Below are 18800 nucleotides of genomic sequence, written 5' to 3'. Positions count from 1 at the left end.
TAATGCGCATGATAATCAAGGTGGGTCACCTCCAGCACTAATCCAGGTTTTCTCACCCCCCCCCATACCCCCCCCTCCAAAAACCACACACACAAACTCATTCTCCTGCTGGCAACAGCTCATCTTACAATGTGCACAGCAATAATCCAAGTTTAACCAGAACGTCTTGGGGGGGGGGGGGGGTTTGCAGGAAAAAAACAAGGGGAGACAGGCTACCTTGCATAATGACTTAGCCACTCCCAGTCTCTATTCAAGCCAAAATTAATAGTATCCAATTTGCAAATGAATTCCAATTCAGCAGTTTCTCGCTGGTATGCCAACATTTTTATGGCTGATTTAGAACAACGCTTCCTCAGCTCTCGTCCCCTAACGCCCCTACTTTACTTGCGCTATATTGATGACATCTTCATCATCTGGACCCATGGAAAAGAAGCCCTTGAGGAATTCCACCATGATTTCAACAATTTCCATCCCACCATCAACCTCAGCCTGGTCCAGTCCACACAAGAGATCCACTTCCTGGACACTACAGTGCTAATAAACGATGGTCACATCAACACCACCCTATACCGGAAACCTACTGACCGCTATTCCTACCTGCATGCCTCCAGCTTTCACCCTGACCACACCACACGATCCATCGTCTACAGCCAAGCTCTGCGATACAACAGCATTTGCTCCAACCCCTCAGACAGAGACAAACACCTACAAGATCTCTATCAAGCATTCTTACAACTACAATACCCACCTGCGGAAGTGAAGAAACAGATTGATAGAGCCAGAAGAGTTCCCAGAAGTCACCTACTACAGGACAGGCCTAACAAAGAAAACAACAGAACGCCACTAGCCGTCACCTTCAGCCCCCAACTAAAACCCCTCCAACGCATTATTAAGGATCTACAACCTATCCTGAAGGATGACCCAACACTCTCACAAATCTTGGGAGAAAGGCCAGTCCTTGCCTACAGACAGCCCCCCAACCTGAAGCGAATACTCACCAACAACCACATACCACACAACAGAACCACTAGCCCAGGAACCTATCCTTGCAACAAAGCCCATTGCCAACTGTGCCCACATATCTATTCAGGGGACACCATCACAGGGCCTAACAACATCAGCCACACTATCAGAGGCTCGTTCACCTGCACATCCACCCATGTGATATATGCCATCATGTGCCAGCAATGCCCCTCTGCCATGTACATTGGTCAAACTGGACAGTCTCTACGTAAAAGAATAAATGGACACAAATCAGATGTCAAGAATTATAACATTCATAAACCAGTCGGAGAACACTTCAATCTCTCTGGTCACGCAATCACAGACATGAGGGTCGCTATCTTAAAGCAAAAAAACTTCAAATCCAGACTCCAGCGAGAAACTGCTGAATTGGAATTCATTTGCAAATTGGATACTATTAATTTGGGCTTGAATAGAGACTGGGAGTGGCTAAGTCATTATGCAAGGTAGCCTGTCTCCCCTTGTTTTTTTCCTGCAAAACCCCCCCCAAGACGTTCTGGTTAAACTTGGATTATTGCTGTGCACATTGTAAGATGAGCTGTTGCCAGCAGGAGAATGAGTTTGTGTGTGTGGTTTTTGGAGGGGGGGGTGTGGGGGGGGTGAGAAAACCTGGATTAGTGCTGGAGGTGACCCACCTTGATTATCATGCGCATTATAAAGAGAGGTTTCAAAGGGGGATGGGCTGTTGCCAGCAGGAGAGTGAGTTTGTATGTGTGGGGGGGGGGGGGGGGAGGAAGGGTGAGAAAACCTGGATTTGTGCTGGAAATGGCTCCACTTGATGATCACTTTAGATAAGCTGTTGCCAGCGGGGGAGTGGGGTGGGAGGAAGTTTTGTTTCATGGTCTCTGTGTGTATATAATGTCTTCTGCAGTTTCCACGATATGCTATGCATCCGATGAAGTGAGCTGTAGCTCACGAAAGCTCATGCTCAAATAAACTGGTTAGTCTCTAAGGTGCCACAAGTACTCCTTTTCTTTTTTCATCAGAGAGAGAGTTTCTCTTTATTGTAAAATACTCCAACAACAATTGTGTGTGTGTGGACTGCAGTCCACTAACAGGGCGCTTATTACACTACAAAAGACAAAAACAATATCAATCTAAACTTTACTCAGATTCTGGTAGTTCTGGTTGAACCTACAAAAGAATGTCACTTATATTACACCTTAGAGACTAACCAATTTATTTGAGCATAAGCTTTCGTGAGCTACAGCTCACTTCATCGGATGCATGTGAAGTGAGCTGTAGCTCACGAAAGCTTATGCTCAAATAAATTGGTTAGTCTCTAAGGTGCCACAAGTCCTCCTTTCCTTTTTGCGAATACAGACTAACACGGCTGCTACTCTGAAACTTATATTACAGCTGAAATTGAAAAGCTAGGAGGAACACCTTCGTTACCCCTTTCCCCTGCACTTGATACCAAATATTGATGCGTGAGTACAACTCCAGATAACCAAGTGATGTCACCCTCTCCTGTTATCTAGCAATAGCTTGTGCTAAATGCAATACCTGACAGAGCACAAAAATCAGCTTCCATTAATAAACACAGATGTTGGAATACGGGAGAGAGAAGGTAGGTGAGGTAGTATCTTTTATTGGACCAACTTCGATAGGAGGAAAAGACAAGCCTTCAGACTTCAGAGAGTTCTTCCCCAGGTCTGGAGAAAGTAAGCAGAGTTTCTGAGATAATCACAAAGTGGGACAAATTGTTAAATATAAGCGGTAGGAGACCACTTAAAATGAAGTGTGGTTAAAGCTGTGTTGGTCCCAGGGAATGAGAGAGACGAGATACGTGAGGTAATATCTTTTATTGAAACCACTTTTGTTAGTAGAAGGAAGATACTGAGCTTCACAGAACTCTTCCTTAGGTCTGGAGTTGTACTGGAAGACTTGATGAAGAGCTCTGTGAAGTTTGAAAAGCATCTTTCTGCCAACAGAAGGTGGCCCAATAAAAAGATATTATCTCACCTACCTTATGTCTCTAAAATGGACAATTAAGGGTTGTCAGGCAGTAGGATGAGTTGCAGACAGATAGAAAGACTTAGAGTAACTTGGCATGAAGTTGTGTGACTTCTTGATGGATGGTTTGGTGTTTCTTGTTTTTTTCCAGGGCATTTTCCATAGCTGATAAAAAAGCGTAAAGTACTGATTTAAAATTCTGTATTACAATATGCTTCTCATTAGGGTTTTACAGAAAGTTTGATCAAATGGTTCCAATCATTTCTTGTAATCATTAGATCACAGGCATTTTCAGGAACATAAGTCCAGTGATTGCCTTCAAGAAAACAAACACTGTGCTGTAAAAGAAAGTGCTTCAATCTTTAGGGAGCCAGCACTCACCTTCCAACTACAGCCCATCCACAGGAGAGAGCTTTTCAGAGGATTAAGCTGCATTCTCACAATTCTGCAGCTGCTGCCTGGAAATGTTCTATCAGGGTTCAAAATGATATATAATTAAAGTCATTTTAAAAATACAGTTCTGCTATTGTAGTGACTATACATGTGGTACATACATGCAAACCTTAGATTATTTGCTTTATTTGAATGAGTGACCTACTATTTAAAATCTATTAAGCATGACTATGAGACTGAAATGCCCCATTTATATAGAAATATCCTTCTGTCATAACTATAAGGAGGGGAAGTTTGAAAAGTGTTACTCAAGTATAACTTGGGGAAAGAAAAGGACTCTGATTTAGTAGAAGTTGTTTGATATTTTAGTTGGAAAGAGTGTCTGTTTATTAAAAGGAAAGAACTGGGATTCAGGATTTCCAGGTTCTTTTCCGCACTGTCAATGACTGTCATTTGAGAAGTCACTTATGTTCTGAAATGTCTTTGCCTGCCCACCCACAAGTGTATATAAATCTTACCTACTGCACAGAGGTGCTGTGAAGCTAAATTAAACAAACATTTATACAGTGCTTAAAAGATTAGAAAGATAAAAGGCACTAAAATAATGAATACTTGAAAATAGTTATCCTTGGCTAATCCATTATTCCATCCTGACAGACGGACAGACAGACTGCTACGTTGTGCATCCTAGATATAGGCAAGAATCTTAAAGTGGATGAAGGGAGAAGTTTCTGATGGTGTTTCCAGGTGGTGATAACCTTTTAACGAAGACACTACAAAAGCCTTGTGTGAAAGGTTCAGGAGATGTAATTGTTTTTTGTGTTTTTGGTTTTTGTTTTTCTTCATGTTCTTTACCAACATCAAAAGAAAAGAAATACTATATCCATAATTTCTGTTCTCCTTCCCTTCAGAATATTTGGAAACAGCTAAATCGACACACAGCTGAAATTAGATCATTTTGGGATGAATGCCCAACCCAGCACGTAATCTGAGTAGGCTCTCAGTAAAGACCCAAAAGGGTAAGGAAAGAGAGGCAGTAATAGAAGTACAGCTGTACAGTCGCAATTCACCGCCTTTCCCATATAACCCCAGCCTGTGCAGTGAGCACCAGAGGATCAGTGCAGTGTGGGAGGCAATCAGGATGCCTTTTGGGGGAGGGTGAATTCAGGAATGTGGAAACTGGAAAAATGGAATTGAATATTTAGAAAAAATATAGAAATTAGGGCCTCTCTTTTAGGAGACATATGTAAAGTACAGCAGTGATATCTGTCACTGAAGACATCCATGTATATATTTCTTTTACCCAGCAATGAACCTTGTGGTACAGGTTTTCATCTTTTAAAAATCAAAGTTGAAATAATCTTTGAAATTTATATATTCCTTAATAACCTGAAATTGTCCTTTAGATATTCTATGATTAGAGTGTTCTCTTAATTTAGTAATCCCACAGATTTTGGAGTGATTCAAATCTTCATCTTCTGTCACAATGACATAACCAAACTGGCTTGAAGCACTCATAATAAAAGTCACTTTGTGACAAATTATTAACTCAAAGGATCAGGCAAAAGTCTTTATATTTTGAAAGTAAATTTTAAAATCCAGAGCAGATAACACTCTCTAGTCACTGTTGCAATTCCTAGGATGATGGCTGAATCGGCAACCAGTCTTGGTACAACACAGAATTTAAGGTAATTGATTTGCTACAGATTGGTGGTTGAAGATAAATGTGTTAGCATCTATCAACCAGATTCCCTTTTGCATTAAAATTAACTCATTGTGAGGTGGTTAGAGGGGCTCTCCATGAGACAATTATGGCTCCCAATTTTCAAACTCTCCCAACCCTGACTTTAAGTATAGCAGCCCTAAGGGACTACAAACCATCTGGAGAATTGACACAGTGGACCGGAGCTCTCCTCTGCATGCTCCCCACCCACTTCATCCCTATGCCAGATAAGGAGAGGGCACTTGGCACAGGCCCCAGCTCTGCCAGATTTACACCAGCTGAGAAATCCCAACTGCCAGGAAAATTCTCAACTGGCCAACTGCAGCCAAATCAAATCCTTTTATCACATCTCAGGCAGCACAAAGTGAAAGGAGCTGGGATTGCGAATCTAGGTCTCTGTATGGACGTATTTGCAAGGTACAGAGTTTGGTGTGCTTCTGAAAACACATGTAGGCAAAGATATATATACACACATCTTTATTTACTGATGCATTTATTTATATATTGGGTACCTGATTTTCAAACATCTATGAATGAGTAATCTGAATGAACAATACCACTGTTATGTTATTTTAATTAATGTAGTGTAGGAGTCTTAGTCATAGACAATGACCCCATTATGCTAGGTGCTGTACAAACACAGAACAAAGAGTCTCTGCCCCAGAGAGTTTACAATCTAAATATCTATAAGTGTGTGCAGACCTATTGTTTCTGTAATGAATCTGTTGTATCTCTTGCTGCTATTGGGGGGTGGGGGGGGGGGGTGTTGCAAATACCTGATCTGAGCATGTAGTTGCACTATTTCACATGAGCTAAGTATGCAGTTGGGGAATAAGGCCAAATCTCAAGAAGTGAATCAAGAGTTCAGTATATATACACATAACGTAAGCCATCCCAATTAATATTCTATGTCTTAGTTCAGTGGCTCTCAATCTTTCCAGACTACTGTACCCCTTTCAGGAGTCTGATTTGTCTTCAGAACCCCCAAGTTACACCTCACTTAAAAACTACTTGCTTAAAAAATCAGACAAAAATTCAAAAAAGTGTCGCAGCACACTGTTACTGAAAAATGCTTACTTTCTCATTTTTACCATACGATTATAAAATAAATCAATGAGAATATAAATATCAGTGTATGGTATACAGAGCAGTATAAATAAGTAATTGTCTGTATTTGTATGTACTTCGCGTATACTTTTGTGTAGACTGTTGTAAAACTAGGTAAATATCCAGATGAGTCGATGTACCCCGGAAGACCTCTTTGTACCCCCAGAGGTACACGTACGCTTGGTTGAGAACCAGTGTCTTAGATGATCCTATAGATAGCTCACTAGAAATGGGGAAAACTATAGCTAGCATTCCATTTAGGCAACAACCTCTATTCCCATGAGACATCTGTCATATATAACACTTGGGTTGGAAAAAGGATAGGTAACCCTGAAATGTTCCAGTTTTCCCAGGAACCAGAGATTTTTTTACAAAGGGCCAAGGAAAAAATCTTGGCCTAAATCCTCATCCCCATTTTGGTGGTGGTTTTATTCCTGGTAGCATTAGCTTTTCTAAGTGTTTCCCACCTGTAGCTTCAGCCTGCTAGCCTTTTCAGATCAGTACTTCTCTGCACAATGTCAACCCACTCATACAACAGCACTGGGCACAACCCAGTAGTGTCCCTTCCTCTGTTTCCTTCTTGCCAGAATAGGATTTCCCATCTCACTCTTATCGTGGCATCACATATTCTATCTGTGCTTGAGTACATTTTTGAAGATATTACACATGATCTACTCTTTTTAGGCCATGGATATTTGATCACATCCAAATACACTTACTGTTCTAAGTGCATATGCCTTGTGATGACCCCTTGATACAGAGATGCATTTCTCACTATCTACTGCTCTTTCAGTACTTCTTTATTCATCAGGTATGTCTTCACTGATGTTCACCTGAGTGCCTTCTAAGTAATTCAAACTAACAGATACAAGAAAAAAAAAAAAACCTCACCAACTCAATAAAAATACTTCCCTTTATCACCTCTTCAGATGGCTCATATGCTGATATCACAGCGGTTAGCCAAACATGGCTGGTTAAACATGTATGTTTTACACTGTATGCTGAAGGCAAACCACCGGAGGGAGTGAATTCCGTACACATAGGCCCACAGGTAAGTTATGAAGTTTGGCCCATTCTGCATACCTACTGAGGAGTAAGGGACTGTTTTGCATCCATACCATGGGTAGCAACACAGACAGGAGACTGACCTCCACAGAACCGCTATGTCCATCCTGTGCCTGTGGGTGGGAGTAGTTGGGAGCTTTGGCTTGGCCCCCTGGTGACCCAGCCAGTTCAGCTGCACCAGTGAGCTGGGGAGCAAATATATGGTTTGTGCCCCTCAGATCACAGGGGAATCAGGAAGCAGATCACAATGTCTGATCCTCTAGCAACACAGCTACCCAGTGCCCCATAAAAGGGTTTGTGATATACTGACAATACATCCCTGAAGTAACAGAAAAATCCTTGATCTGGACATAGTAGTGAATGAAAACAGACACAGGGATGGATTTTAAGCAACAGGCTGCAGCTCTTACCCTTAACGCAGGGGAGGATCACTGCCAGCCCCATCACACATACTCCCACATACCAGGCTTTTTAATTGGTTCCAGTACAGGGGTCATAGTGCTCACACCATTTAACATGGGATAGACTCTCCTAAGCTTACCCCTCCCTCAACTGGTCAATGAGTAGAGACAGATTCTAGAAGAGGAGGTGCCACCCCTGCATCGCTCCACATGTGCTCTCCTCCTTTCTACTGGGACTTCCCCGGTCATTGCTGGTACCATCAAGTTTTCTACCCGTTGAGACGGGTGGGAGGCATCCATTTCATTGCTTGTTATTACTGTGATCAATATCTGTCGCCAGTAAACAATACTTGAAAATTTGGTTCTCATCACTGTGAAATATTTAGGAAATGGGACCACCTAGGATTTTCTGTTCATTCTAAACTTTTTAAAGAAGCAGGGGAAATGGTTGAAAGTTGTTAAATACACGGAATGCCACCTAAGCTGTATCAGTGCAACACATATCAATTCAATGCAATCTTAAGAAGAAAATGATGCTGCACAGCATTTGAAGAGTATATAGTATGCGTTCCGAGATGAGACAAGCTGCCTATATTAAAGAAAGTTTATGCACTATACCTGCCAGATTCTCAGTGTTGTAGGCGTAACCTACATTACCATGCATTTCCCATTGGTTTTAATAGGGTACCCACGCAATTATCATGCTTTATTTTTAACATATGTTTCATTTCATGTTGATTACATGAACAACTTTCCACTAAGTTATTTCTGTAGTGCATCTAAAGCACAAAATTATTCCAGAACTATAGCTTGTCCTTCATGTGGAAAACACATGCTCAGTATTATATTGCAAGAGAGTGTTTGTGATTCATTTGAATTTTAAATTATAATGAATACTGCATATTGTCACTTCCTGTGGTATTAAATCCAAAATAGTTTTAATACCACATAAATATGCATTCAAATGAACAGACGAATTTATGCAAATTCCAACTTCTTCTGTAATATCAACCTAGTGAAACAATTCCACACTCCCTCTTTCTAAGGCCCTGAAGTGCAGCATCATCACCTCCGCAATTCTTACATGGATTATGCTGACAAACGAGATGCAGTGACTTACTCAATGACAGTTTGGGGAGTGAGCAAACGAGCTAACACCCTCCGACTCGTGAATTATACAGGCAATCTGTAAACGCATGACGTATGCTTCTGAACCAGCTTTATAATAATGGAGAATACAAACCTCAGATGGTTGTTTGAAAGCACTGTAAACCCCACTATAATCTCTGCATTTCAGAATGCTTTCTCCTTAATGGTATGGAGAGAGAATTATGGTTCCAAGTCCTGCAGTGTTTACTCCAATTCAAGTCAATGAAAGTTTTACTTGTTTACAGATGATAGGTTCAGACACTGCTCTCATCAAAATAATGAAACGTTCATAATGAAACATTCATTTCTATTTAACATGTTAACCCTTGCCAGGACATATCACCATATGTCTATAGAATTGAATTTTATAAAAGGCACTGAAAGTGAATAGCATCTTCTGAGTACCCTACCGCTAACTGGCACATGAGGGATCTTCAAATACTTCAGCCTAGAAAAACCAAAAACAATGACTTCCAAGAAGTTAACTTGTGGTGGATTCATTTTCCTATAGAATCACAGAATATCAGGGTTGGAAGGGACCTCAAGAGGTCATCTAGTCCAATCCCCTGCTCAAAGCAGAACCAATCCCCAACTAAATCATCCCAGCCAGGGCTTTGTCAAGCCTGACCTTAAAAACCTCTAAGGAAGGAGATTCCACCACCTCCCTAGTGCTTCGCCGCCCTCTTAGTGAAAATGTTTTTCCCTAATATCCAACCTAAACCTCCCCCACTGCAACTTGAGACCATTATTCCTTGTTATGTCATCTGCTACCACTGAGAACAATCTAGATCCATGCTCTTTGGAACCCCCTTTCAGGTAGCTGAAAGCAGCTATCAAATCCCCCCTCATTCTTCTCTTCTGCAGACTAAATAATTCCAGTTCCCTCAGCCTCTCCTCATAAATCATGTGTTCCAGCCCCCTAATCATTTTTGTTGCCCTCCGTTGGACTCTCTCCAATTTTTCCACATCCTTTTTGTAGTGTGGGGCCCAAAACTGGACACAGTACTCCAGATGAGGCCTCGCCAATGTCGAATAGAGGGGAATGATCACGTCCCTCGATCTGCTGGCAATGCCCCTACTTATACATCCCAAAATGCCATTGGCCTTCTTGGCAACAACGGCACACTGTTGACTCATATCCAACTTCTCGTCCACTGTAACCCCTAGGTCCTTTTCTGCAGAACTGCTGCCTAGCCACTCGGTCCGTAGTCTGTAGCAGTGCATGGGATTCTTCCGTCCTAATGCACTTGTCCTTGTTGAAGCTCATCAGATTTCTTTTGGCCCAATCCTCTAATTTGTCTAGGTCCCTTCATATCTTATTGCTACCCTCCAGCGTTTCTACCACTCCTCCCAGTTTAGTGTCATCTGCAAACTTGCTGAGAGTGCAATCCATGCCATCCTCCAGATCATTAATGCCCACAGATGCCTTCCAGATTCCCAGCCTATCTGGGGAAATCTAAGTCAGTGTGACAGTTTATTTCCCTGTTTGCTTAGAACATCAGTATTATCCAACAGACATGTTGAAATATTTCTTCCTTGAAGTATTTCTTAGCTGGACTTTGGGGAATGTGATTTCATCAGTAACTGAAGTCATAGGCAATCCTAGCATCAAAACATCATGATATGCCCTGGGCCCCAAATACTCCTATGCCCTGAAGTATTTTTTCTTGAATAAATGCATTTGACCTCTCTCCCCAGGCCAGTAAGCTTCCTCCCTTCAAATAGAAGAGAATGGATTTCCTCAGTGAATTTGCCAAACGAAATGACAAAGAAGAAAATTGATACAATATCTCATAACTGCTTGAAAGGTGGACAGGTAAAATATGACATGAGTCAGTGTCTAATAATTTTCTGCCTTCAAAGAACTTCTAGCTGTGTAGAGATAAAAGCTCAGTATTTAAAAATCTGTCTTGTACCATGTCATCATAATATAATATTTTCCACTAGAATACCAGAAGCAATTCAGTATTTTATATTTTCTCCAACCGTGCACGAAAACCATTCAAGTTTCAAACCCTCGAGTGCTTTGTTTCTGGAACCCCATGAGCAGTTTAAGAATGAGAGTGTAACTGAGCCATTACTGAGGAATTATGAAGAAGTGGAACAATTTTCGAGTCAAATTTCTGTTCAGAGAAGAATAGTACAACATGTAACACATAAATATCTATCCAATCCATACAATCCTGTCTTTGCCTACCTGCCTCTCTGGAAATCTGCATGAAGGACTCCACGCCTTTTTCTCCATAATTTCCTTCAGATGCCAACGTTGACACATAATTCCACCCCAAAGCTTTTACAATGTCAACCATTGCCTGTGCTTGGAAGGAATCTGGAGGGACCACTCGTGAGAAGAAATCGTAGCGCCTGTCATCACTTAACTCTGGTGCGGTTGAGGCATAACTGATCTGGGGAATCTGTAGGGGAAAAAAACAGTTATTGGTAAATAATATGTTCATAAATTCACCAAATTTCTAGCATTAGCTTCAGCTGAATCTCTGTTAGTCCACCCCATATCCATCTGTTGTTTCCTTTCTCCATCAGTATTTCAGTACAAGTCAAATAATCCATCTCTTAGCTTACGTAGGGAGTGAACAAATTACAAGAAAAGTAATCAGTGAATTAAAATATTTTCTGTTCTTTCTGAAAATTCTCTTGCACTTTTAAGGGACTAATACTCAAAAATGTCAATTGTGCTACGGAATGACTAATTTGCACACAGAATTACTTGTTGTTGCCTGTGCATAGCAAGTGCGGCATATACAAATGGCCAGTTGTTCATCTAACTGTTCATTTACATCGACAGATATCCAATTTGTAAATGGAGCCATATTAGTATGCACATATTGTCCACGCAATTGCAGTTTTGCACCTAGCATTTTCAAAATCAGACCCTAGATATTACAGTCTTGTATTGACAGTTCTCTTCTCTCCTATGGCAGAGGTTTAAAGGGTGACACTTTTTTTAATAAGCCATGATCTCCAGCTTCCAAGTTAAAACAAGAGGCTCATTCATAAGAAAACCATTGTAGAGCCATTTAAAAATAATGATTCTTCCAAACTCCCCTCTGAGTTCTTGTATCTTTTTGGGATTAAGCTATTTCAAATCAAACTATTTATATCGTCCCTTGAGGATACCATAGCCAAACATAGCAGTGAACAGAATCCACTGTGTACATGTCCATTTTACTAGTAGTCAGATTGTATTAGTATCTAGCCATTTGGGATCCTGAAGTTCAGCTGAGAGAGGAGGACTCACCACATGCCTAAGCATGATAATAAATTTAAGATGGTTTCAGCCTGCAGAAACATCAATATTTCATGCTACAGTACAGGTATATTCTGTATGCTCTGAGAGTCATCTTCTATCTTTACAAAAGCATTCCTACCAATATATATTGCTCTTCTCTCCCTCTCAAAGGAGGGAACAATACTATACACCCCAGGGTTCAATCCCGGAAAAGCCTCCATTCCTTCAACTCCCACTGAGATCAGAGGAAGCTGAGAATTACTCAACTTCTCCAAGAATCAATCTTACAGGATAAGGGCCCAAATATGCCTTTAGATAATTATGGAAAGACAGCAGCACAGCAATAAAGTAGCCAGCAGATATATACATTTACTGAAACTACATAAAGTGTTAACAATCCCAACAATTGCTGAACCATATAATGCTTCAAATACCTCTTTGATGTAGCCCATTATGAGGTACATCACTTAATGAGCAGCCATTTAGTTCCATTCCACAGAAGTCTGGGCCTGGTCCTACCTATGCTCCTTGCGCAGAACTCCCACTGAAATTAGTAAGAACTCTGTATGCAAAGAGCTTGCCGAATCTCACTCTTCATTGCTATAAATTATTAACCATAAAAAATGCTTAAAATTCCACTGGGTTTATAGAAATTGCTACCTCTGTTAGAGAAATGAATTCTTCATTGTAGTATTCTGCCTTTCATTTCTGTTATGTTGAGTTTTTGGTCACGCACTTCAAAAGACTAGTTTCAAAAATCTGAGGCTTAGTATGTTGAGAGCTAGGATGCTGCAGATAGTGGACACCCATAAAGACTTGCCAGGGTTTCCTTAGATCGATAGATCTATTGCATCAGTTTCAGCAGTATTCCTTACACTGACTATAGGAGATATCTACAGGCAGATTCTCTGCTGACATAAATTGCCATAGCTTCATTTATGACAATTTACACCACTGGAAGATCTGCACCCTAACGATTACTCCAGGTACCTGCATTGATAGTATTGTTACACTTACAGCTATTGGCAATTTTGTAAAGGTGACCGGAGTGCTCTTTGGCTTATTAAGAGGGATTTTCTTTTCCCACTCTGTAAAGTGCTGCAAACAGAGTTTATTTCATTGGGTCTCAGCTAGCTGTCATCCTATTAGGATGGTATCAGGAAAGCATAGTTAACCGTGGACAATGGTATGGCATTGTATACACACTACTCATCAGATTAAAGTCTGGTCCAATATGCAATATTGTGTACTGAACAACTGCGCAATGGGCTGAGTGCCGTTAATGTAAAATACATACAGGTTAAAAAGTGTATCTTACATATTCAGATATGTGTGAACAAAAGGAATCCTAATGTATGTATCAAATTGACAGTAAATGTTTATTAACTAAAATCAAAGGATACACTTTTCACTCCTATATGGAGCAAAACTTCACTGAATTTTGCCCAAAGTTTTCATTATTTAAAAAAATCTTTTGCTTTCAAAATCTTTTCTTCTCACTTATGAAATGTTAATCAGACCTGTCTGTTTCAATCTGCATGCAGCAGTTACAACATTAAAACCAACCCTGTTATTCATACAGTTTCCTTCACAATGTCTAAGAATGTTGTACAAAGACATGAACTTTAGAAAGATTTTCTTAATGTAGCAGGAGAAAAAAAAAAATAAAAGCCAGGTCTAATATGCACTGCGAACATTGCAATTCAACTTTGTACAACAGGTCAGCGCTTCCATTCCATTACCTGTACCACGGAAGGATATCTACTATTCCCAAGCTCCTTTCCCTGCACACAGTCAGCATCCCAAATGTACAAGTCAGCTGAACCCTATAGGATATATTATTTCTTTTGCTGTTGAATTTTTAAAAAATCAGGCCTATCTTATTAAGAGATCAAATAATTAAAAAGGTGACAGCTGTAGGCCAGAGAGAACTGGACTCTTGAACTACAAACTATCCCTGGAATAACATGAGATGCTTAACTGTTGGAGTAACCGTTGATATGTTTATGGACAATATTCTGGCTTCAGCTAAGTGGACACATCCCCCGTTAACTGAAACAGGAACCCTCTGTCACAGTGGTATTGTGCTGTTTTGAGTGAGGGTGGTATTAAGATGGGAAAATCGAGTCTTATGTAAGAAATAATGAAAATAGGACATTTAAGTTTCTATTTTCCTCTTTAAGAGTCTCTATTGAGTTTAAACAAACTTTTTGGGCTCACAAGATTAAGCACCATTTCATTTTGTTTTGAAGTTTTAATGACAATCCATAATATATTTTTTCCTCACTGGAGATGGCCCCAGAAGGTAGTGTTTGGATTCAAATTAGGATGAGTCTACGCTTCTAGTCTGAGACCACTTCAGATGTAGGTTTCAGAGTAACAGCCGTGTTAGTCTGCATCCGATGAAGTGAGCTGTAGCTCACGAAAGCTCATGCTCAAATAAACTGGTTAGTCTCTAAGGTGCCACAAGTACTCCTTTTCTTTTTACTTCAGATGTAGGTTTCACATCTGGATTCAATGAACCTGTCCACATCAGATTGCAGATAAAAATGGCAAAGCTTTAATGAAATCAGCCATTCTCTACCATCTTGAACTAAAATATTGTGAGATTTCAACCATGCCTAAACCAGAACTTGAAAAGGTGCAGGTTCTGGGTTTGGAACAGTATAGAATATATATATATATGGGGTAGAATTCTGGCCCCACAGAAGTCAATAGGAATGTTCTCATTGACATCAATAGGGCCTTAATTTTACCGATGAATCCTGAAATTCAGATCCACATGCCCATGGAAAAATCAAGGGGGTTCAGATCTAATATTCCAATAATGGCCATTTTACTTCCTATACAAGGAGATTCACAGTGTTCAAAGTTTGGTAAATGTGAATTTAGTGTTCAGAAAAGATGCTGACTTGCCACTCCCAACACCCAAATATCCAATGCAGGATAACTCAGACAGTGGCAGTGTAAGCTACACTGCAGCACCACTGTTAATGAATCTTGATCATTAGGGACAACATTTAAGGAATGAGAAAGTTTATTCTGCATGATACAATCAGTCCTTAGCCTATTTGCTGAAACCACCTACAATCGTATCACTAAGTGTCAGTTCTGATCACATTTAGTGATGTAGACATTTGGAGACTGCCAATACCATTCACCTATGCCACTAAGAGCCATTAGATGGTAATAACTAATGTGCTCTGGAGTCTACCTGAAAATCAAAGGGAAGCTTTTGTCTATCTTGACCAATCCATTTACCATTTACCCTCTCCGCCCATACTTGACTTTTAAAAACATCTTTTAGAATAAGAACGGCCATACTAGGCCAGACCAAAGGTCCATCTAGCACAGTATCCTGTCTTCTGACAGTAGCCAATGTCAGGTGCCCCATAGGGAACAGAACAGGTAATCATCAAGTGAGCCATCCCCTGTTGCCCATTCCCAGATTCTGGCAAACAGAGGTTAGAGACACCATCCCTGCCCATCCTGGCTAATAGACATTGACGGCCCTGTTTGATCCTAGGTTTGAACCATCACACCCTGCTGCACTGGGAATCATTGGGACGCCAGCATTACAATGACTTCTCTGAAGGATTTAAGAAGCAAGAGAAGAAAGGCTGAAGGGAAGACAGAATTTGTTTAAGCAAAAATGTATCAGATAATTCACAAAAAAGGCTCATAAATCTATTTTATAAGCCATGTATAATGTATATGGAACACCATCCCAGCATTAGAGCCCAATCTTAAATCTATGGTATGTGTCAATTTAGCTAACTTCAAGGATTCTCATCCAGAACTCTTCTAAGCAGGGATCAAATGATGCATATTTATCAAGTAAATAAAGAACTACTCTTCATTTCTTTCCTCTTCCTAACAATTTAACAAGAACAACTAGAGTGTCTTTTCATTCTAGCCCTGCTATTTAATGAAAGAAATGTCAATTCTAATGAAAAATTTCAATTCTCTGGCAAGAAACTGAACCAAAAATTACAGTTTTAAACAGTATTTTGAATCAAAGTGATAGTATTCACTTCATTATGATGGTAACATGACTTTTTTTTTTTTACTGCTTAAAAAAACAAACACACATTTTATGCCAAAATGACAATGTGGTTAATTTTGATCAAAAATTTTCATTGCATCATTTTGAACTTGAAACTTTTCAGAATGTTTTCTTCCATTACCCTTTTTTTTGGTATTTTGACTTTCCATTCTCATTCAGAACAGAAACTAATTTTGAAATGTCACTATTTCCCACAGCATGAAAACTATGTTCTCTGAACAGCCCTTGTATCTTGGTAGCAGACTTGCGCTCTGCAAGCACAAGGACTTCAGTTCCTGCTGGTCTTTTCACAGCCTGGAAAAGCACAGGGGAAAAACTATTATACCTTCCTCCATATCCCTCAGTGTGCACACATGCAACAGACAGGCACAATCTAACCCAGTGTGTCCCAAAGATAGGGGGCACAAGGGTCCACTGTGATGTATACAATAAGACACACAGGCCTTTATCAGCATCGTATGGAAAAGTGGCAGGGAAGTACAATTGACTTCATTTTTCTGAAGGGGACCAAGAATTCAGAAGTTTGAGAAATGCTGATCAAACCCACAATGAAGTGTCAGATTTTTATAAAGTCACTCTGTATTTGCGGTATTTCATTGGATGTTACATAGAACTGATTAAGATGTTCCTCATAGATGGCATTCTGCTTAAAATAACAAAGGAAAATTGAAATTGATTACATTGCATAAGTCAATGATTAAGTAAGAGTTGTAATTTATTTTTTATATTGGACATTAGCATGAGTCCGTTTCATTTTTCCTTTAATGAACAGTTCTCTCTGCTCGATCCCTTTACGACATTTAGCTGTTCTGAGAAGCGGAGTTTACTGAACACACTGAACACCATAGGATATTCTATAACAGGCACAATGAGCCTGTACAGAAAACGTGCTAAGAATAAAACCACACTATAGAAATTAGATGTTTTCCATGATCTACTAAGCTACAATTTCAAACATCAAAACCTCTTCTAAAAGCAGAACTGCAACTAAAAGACAAATGGAATACAAACTTGATACAAAGTTGACTCTGCGTGGCTAGGCCATTAGGGGAAATTTCTGTAGAATGCACCTCCTCTCTCCACCCCCTCACTTCTATGAACGAGACAGCCATTTTGCCTGAAAGTGCACTAGAGCAGTGGTTCCCAAACTTGTTCCGCTGGTTGTGCAGGGAAAGCCCCTTGCCGGGCCGGGCTGGTTTGTTTAGCTGCGCGTCCGCAGTTCAGCCAATCACGGCTCCCAGTGGCCGCCGTTCGCTGCTCCAGGAAAATGGGAGCTGCTGGAAGCGGCGGCCAGTACGTCCCTCAGCCCACGCTACTGGGCTTTCCCTGAACAAGCGGCGGAATAAGTTTGGGAACCACTGCACTAGAGTATAAAGGGCCGGGGACAGAAGTGCTAGACTACATTACACTGGTGCGTAGTTGCTCACTGTCCTCCCTAAAGTGGCTCCAACCAGGCCCAGTTAGCAGTGCACCTCCTACCCTATTATCTAGCACAGCTCTCCCATCAAGGGGCATAATTTGATCCTTGATGACCAACATACACAATCAGTTTGTTATACATACACCTGGGGGGAGGGATAGCTCAGTGGTTTGAGCGTTGGCCTGCTAAACCCAGGGTTGTGAGCTCAATCCTTGAGGGGGCCATTTAGGGATCTGGGGCAAAAATTGGGGATTGGCCCTGCTTTGAGCAGGGGGTTGGACTAGATGACCTCCTGAGGTCCCTTCCAACCCTGATATTCTATGATTCTAACATCCAGGCGTCTGAAATGTACTCATGTGCATCCCAGAGTAAGCAAGGAGAGACATCTATTCTAAACATCAAGTAATTTTTGGCACAGCATGATCTCCTCAAATGTATTCACAGTGGAGTTCCTAAGATTTTCCATCATGCAATCCACATCTTAATAACATGAATGTCTTGTCCTATTTGCCATACTGTAGCACCCATGTGGCAACTATGGCCATTGCATACATGATAAACCAATATTAGGAAAATATTTTTGTTAGGGCTGTCAAGCGATTAAAAAATTATGATTAATCGCGCTGTTAAACAATAATAGAATACTATTTATTTAAATATTTTGGATGTTTTCCACATTTTCAAATATATTGATTTCAATTTCAACACAGAATACAAAGTGTACAGTGCTCACTTCATATTTATTTTTATTACAAATATTTGCACTGTGAAAATAAAAGAAATAGTCAGGGGTGAAAGAAACTTAAAGGACTTACCAGTACAAAGGGCAGCCAGGTTCCTGGGCAAGGTGCGGAGGGGGCCCAGCTCTGGGCCCCCAGAAGGGGCAGACCCTCAGGTGGAAGGGGCAGGGCTGGGGCCAGACTCCTCCAGCCAGCCCTTCAGCGCTGCCTGGCCCGTGTACCGTCGGCTGTGTACTAGCCCGTACTGGCGGCCACTTTCTCACTAGTACACCGTGATGGCCCATACCAGCTTACTTTCACCTCTGGAAATAGTATTTTTCAATTCACTTAATGCAAGTATTGTAGTGAAATGTCTTTATCATGTAAGTTTAACTTACAAATGTAAAATTATGCACAAAAAACGGCTTTCAAAAATAAAACAATATCAAACTTTAGAGCCTACAAATCCAATCAGTCCTACTTCTTGTTCAGCCAATTGCTCAGACAAACAAGCCCACTTCTTGTTTACAA

The 18800-nt window shown here is 40.5% G+C and overlaps 1 protein-coding gene across 5 annotated transcripts in view; it reads right to left on the bottom strand.

The window, feature by feature from the left end:
* GRM7 (glutamate metabotropic receptor 7) overlaps nt 1-18800 on the bottom strand; it is a 573787-nt gene that overhangs the window by 356128 nt on the left and 198859 nt on the right. For all 5 annotated transcript variants that reach the window (XM_043551538.1, XM_007061278.4, XM_043551537.1 and 2 more), the window contains exon 2: nt 11015-11231. In XM_043551538.1, coding sequence (XP_043407473.1) covers nt 11015-11231 — 217 coding nt within the window. The remainder of the gene's footprint in view (nt 1-11014; nt 11232-18800) is intronic.

Source organism: Chelonia mydas, chromosome 7, assembly GCF_015237465.2.
Source record: "Chelonia mydas isolate rCheMyd1 chromosome 7, rCheMyd1.pri.v2, whole genome shotgun sequence".
In the NCBI taxonomy this organism is placed as follows: Eukaryota; Metazoa; Chordata; order Testudines; family Cheloniidae; genus Chelonia; species Chelonia mydas.
This window is presented reverse-complemented; position numbering and strand designations above follow the sequence as displayed.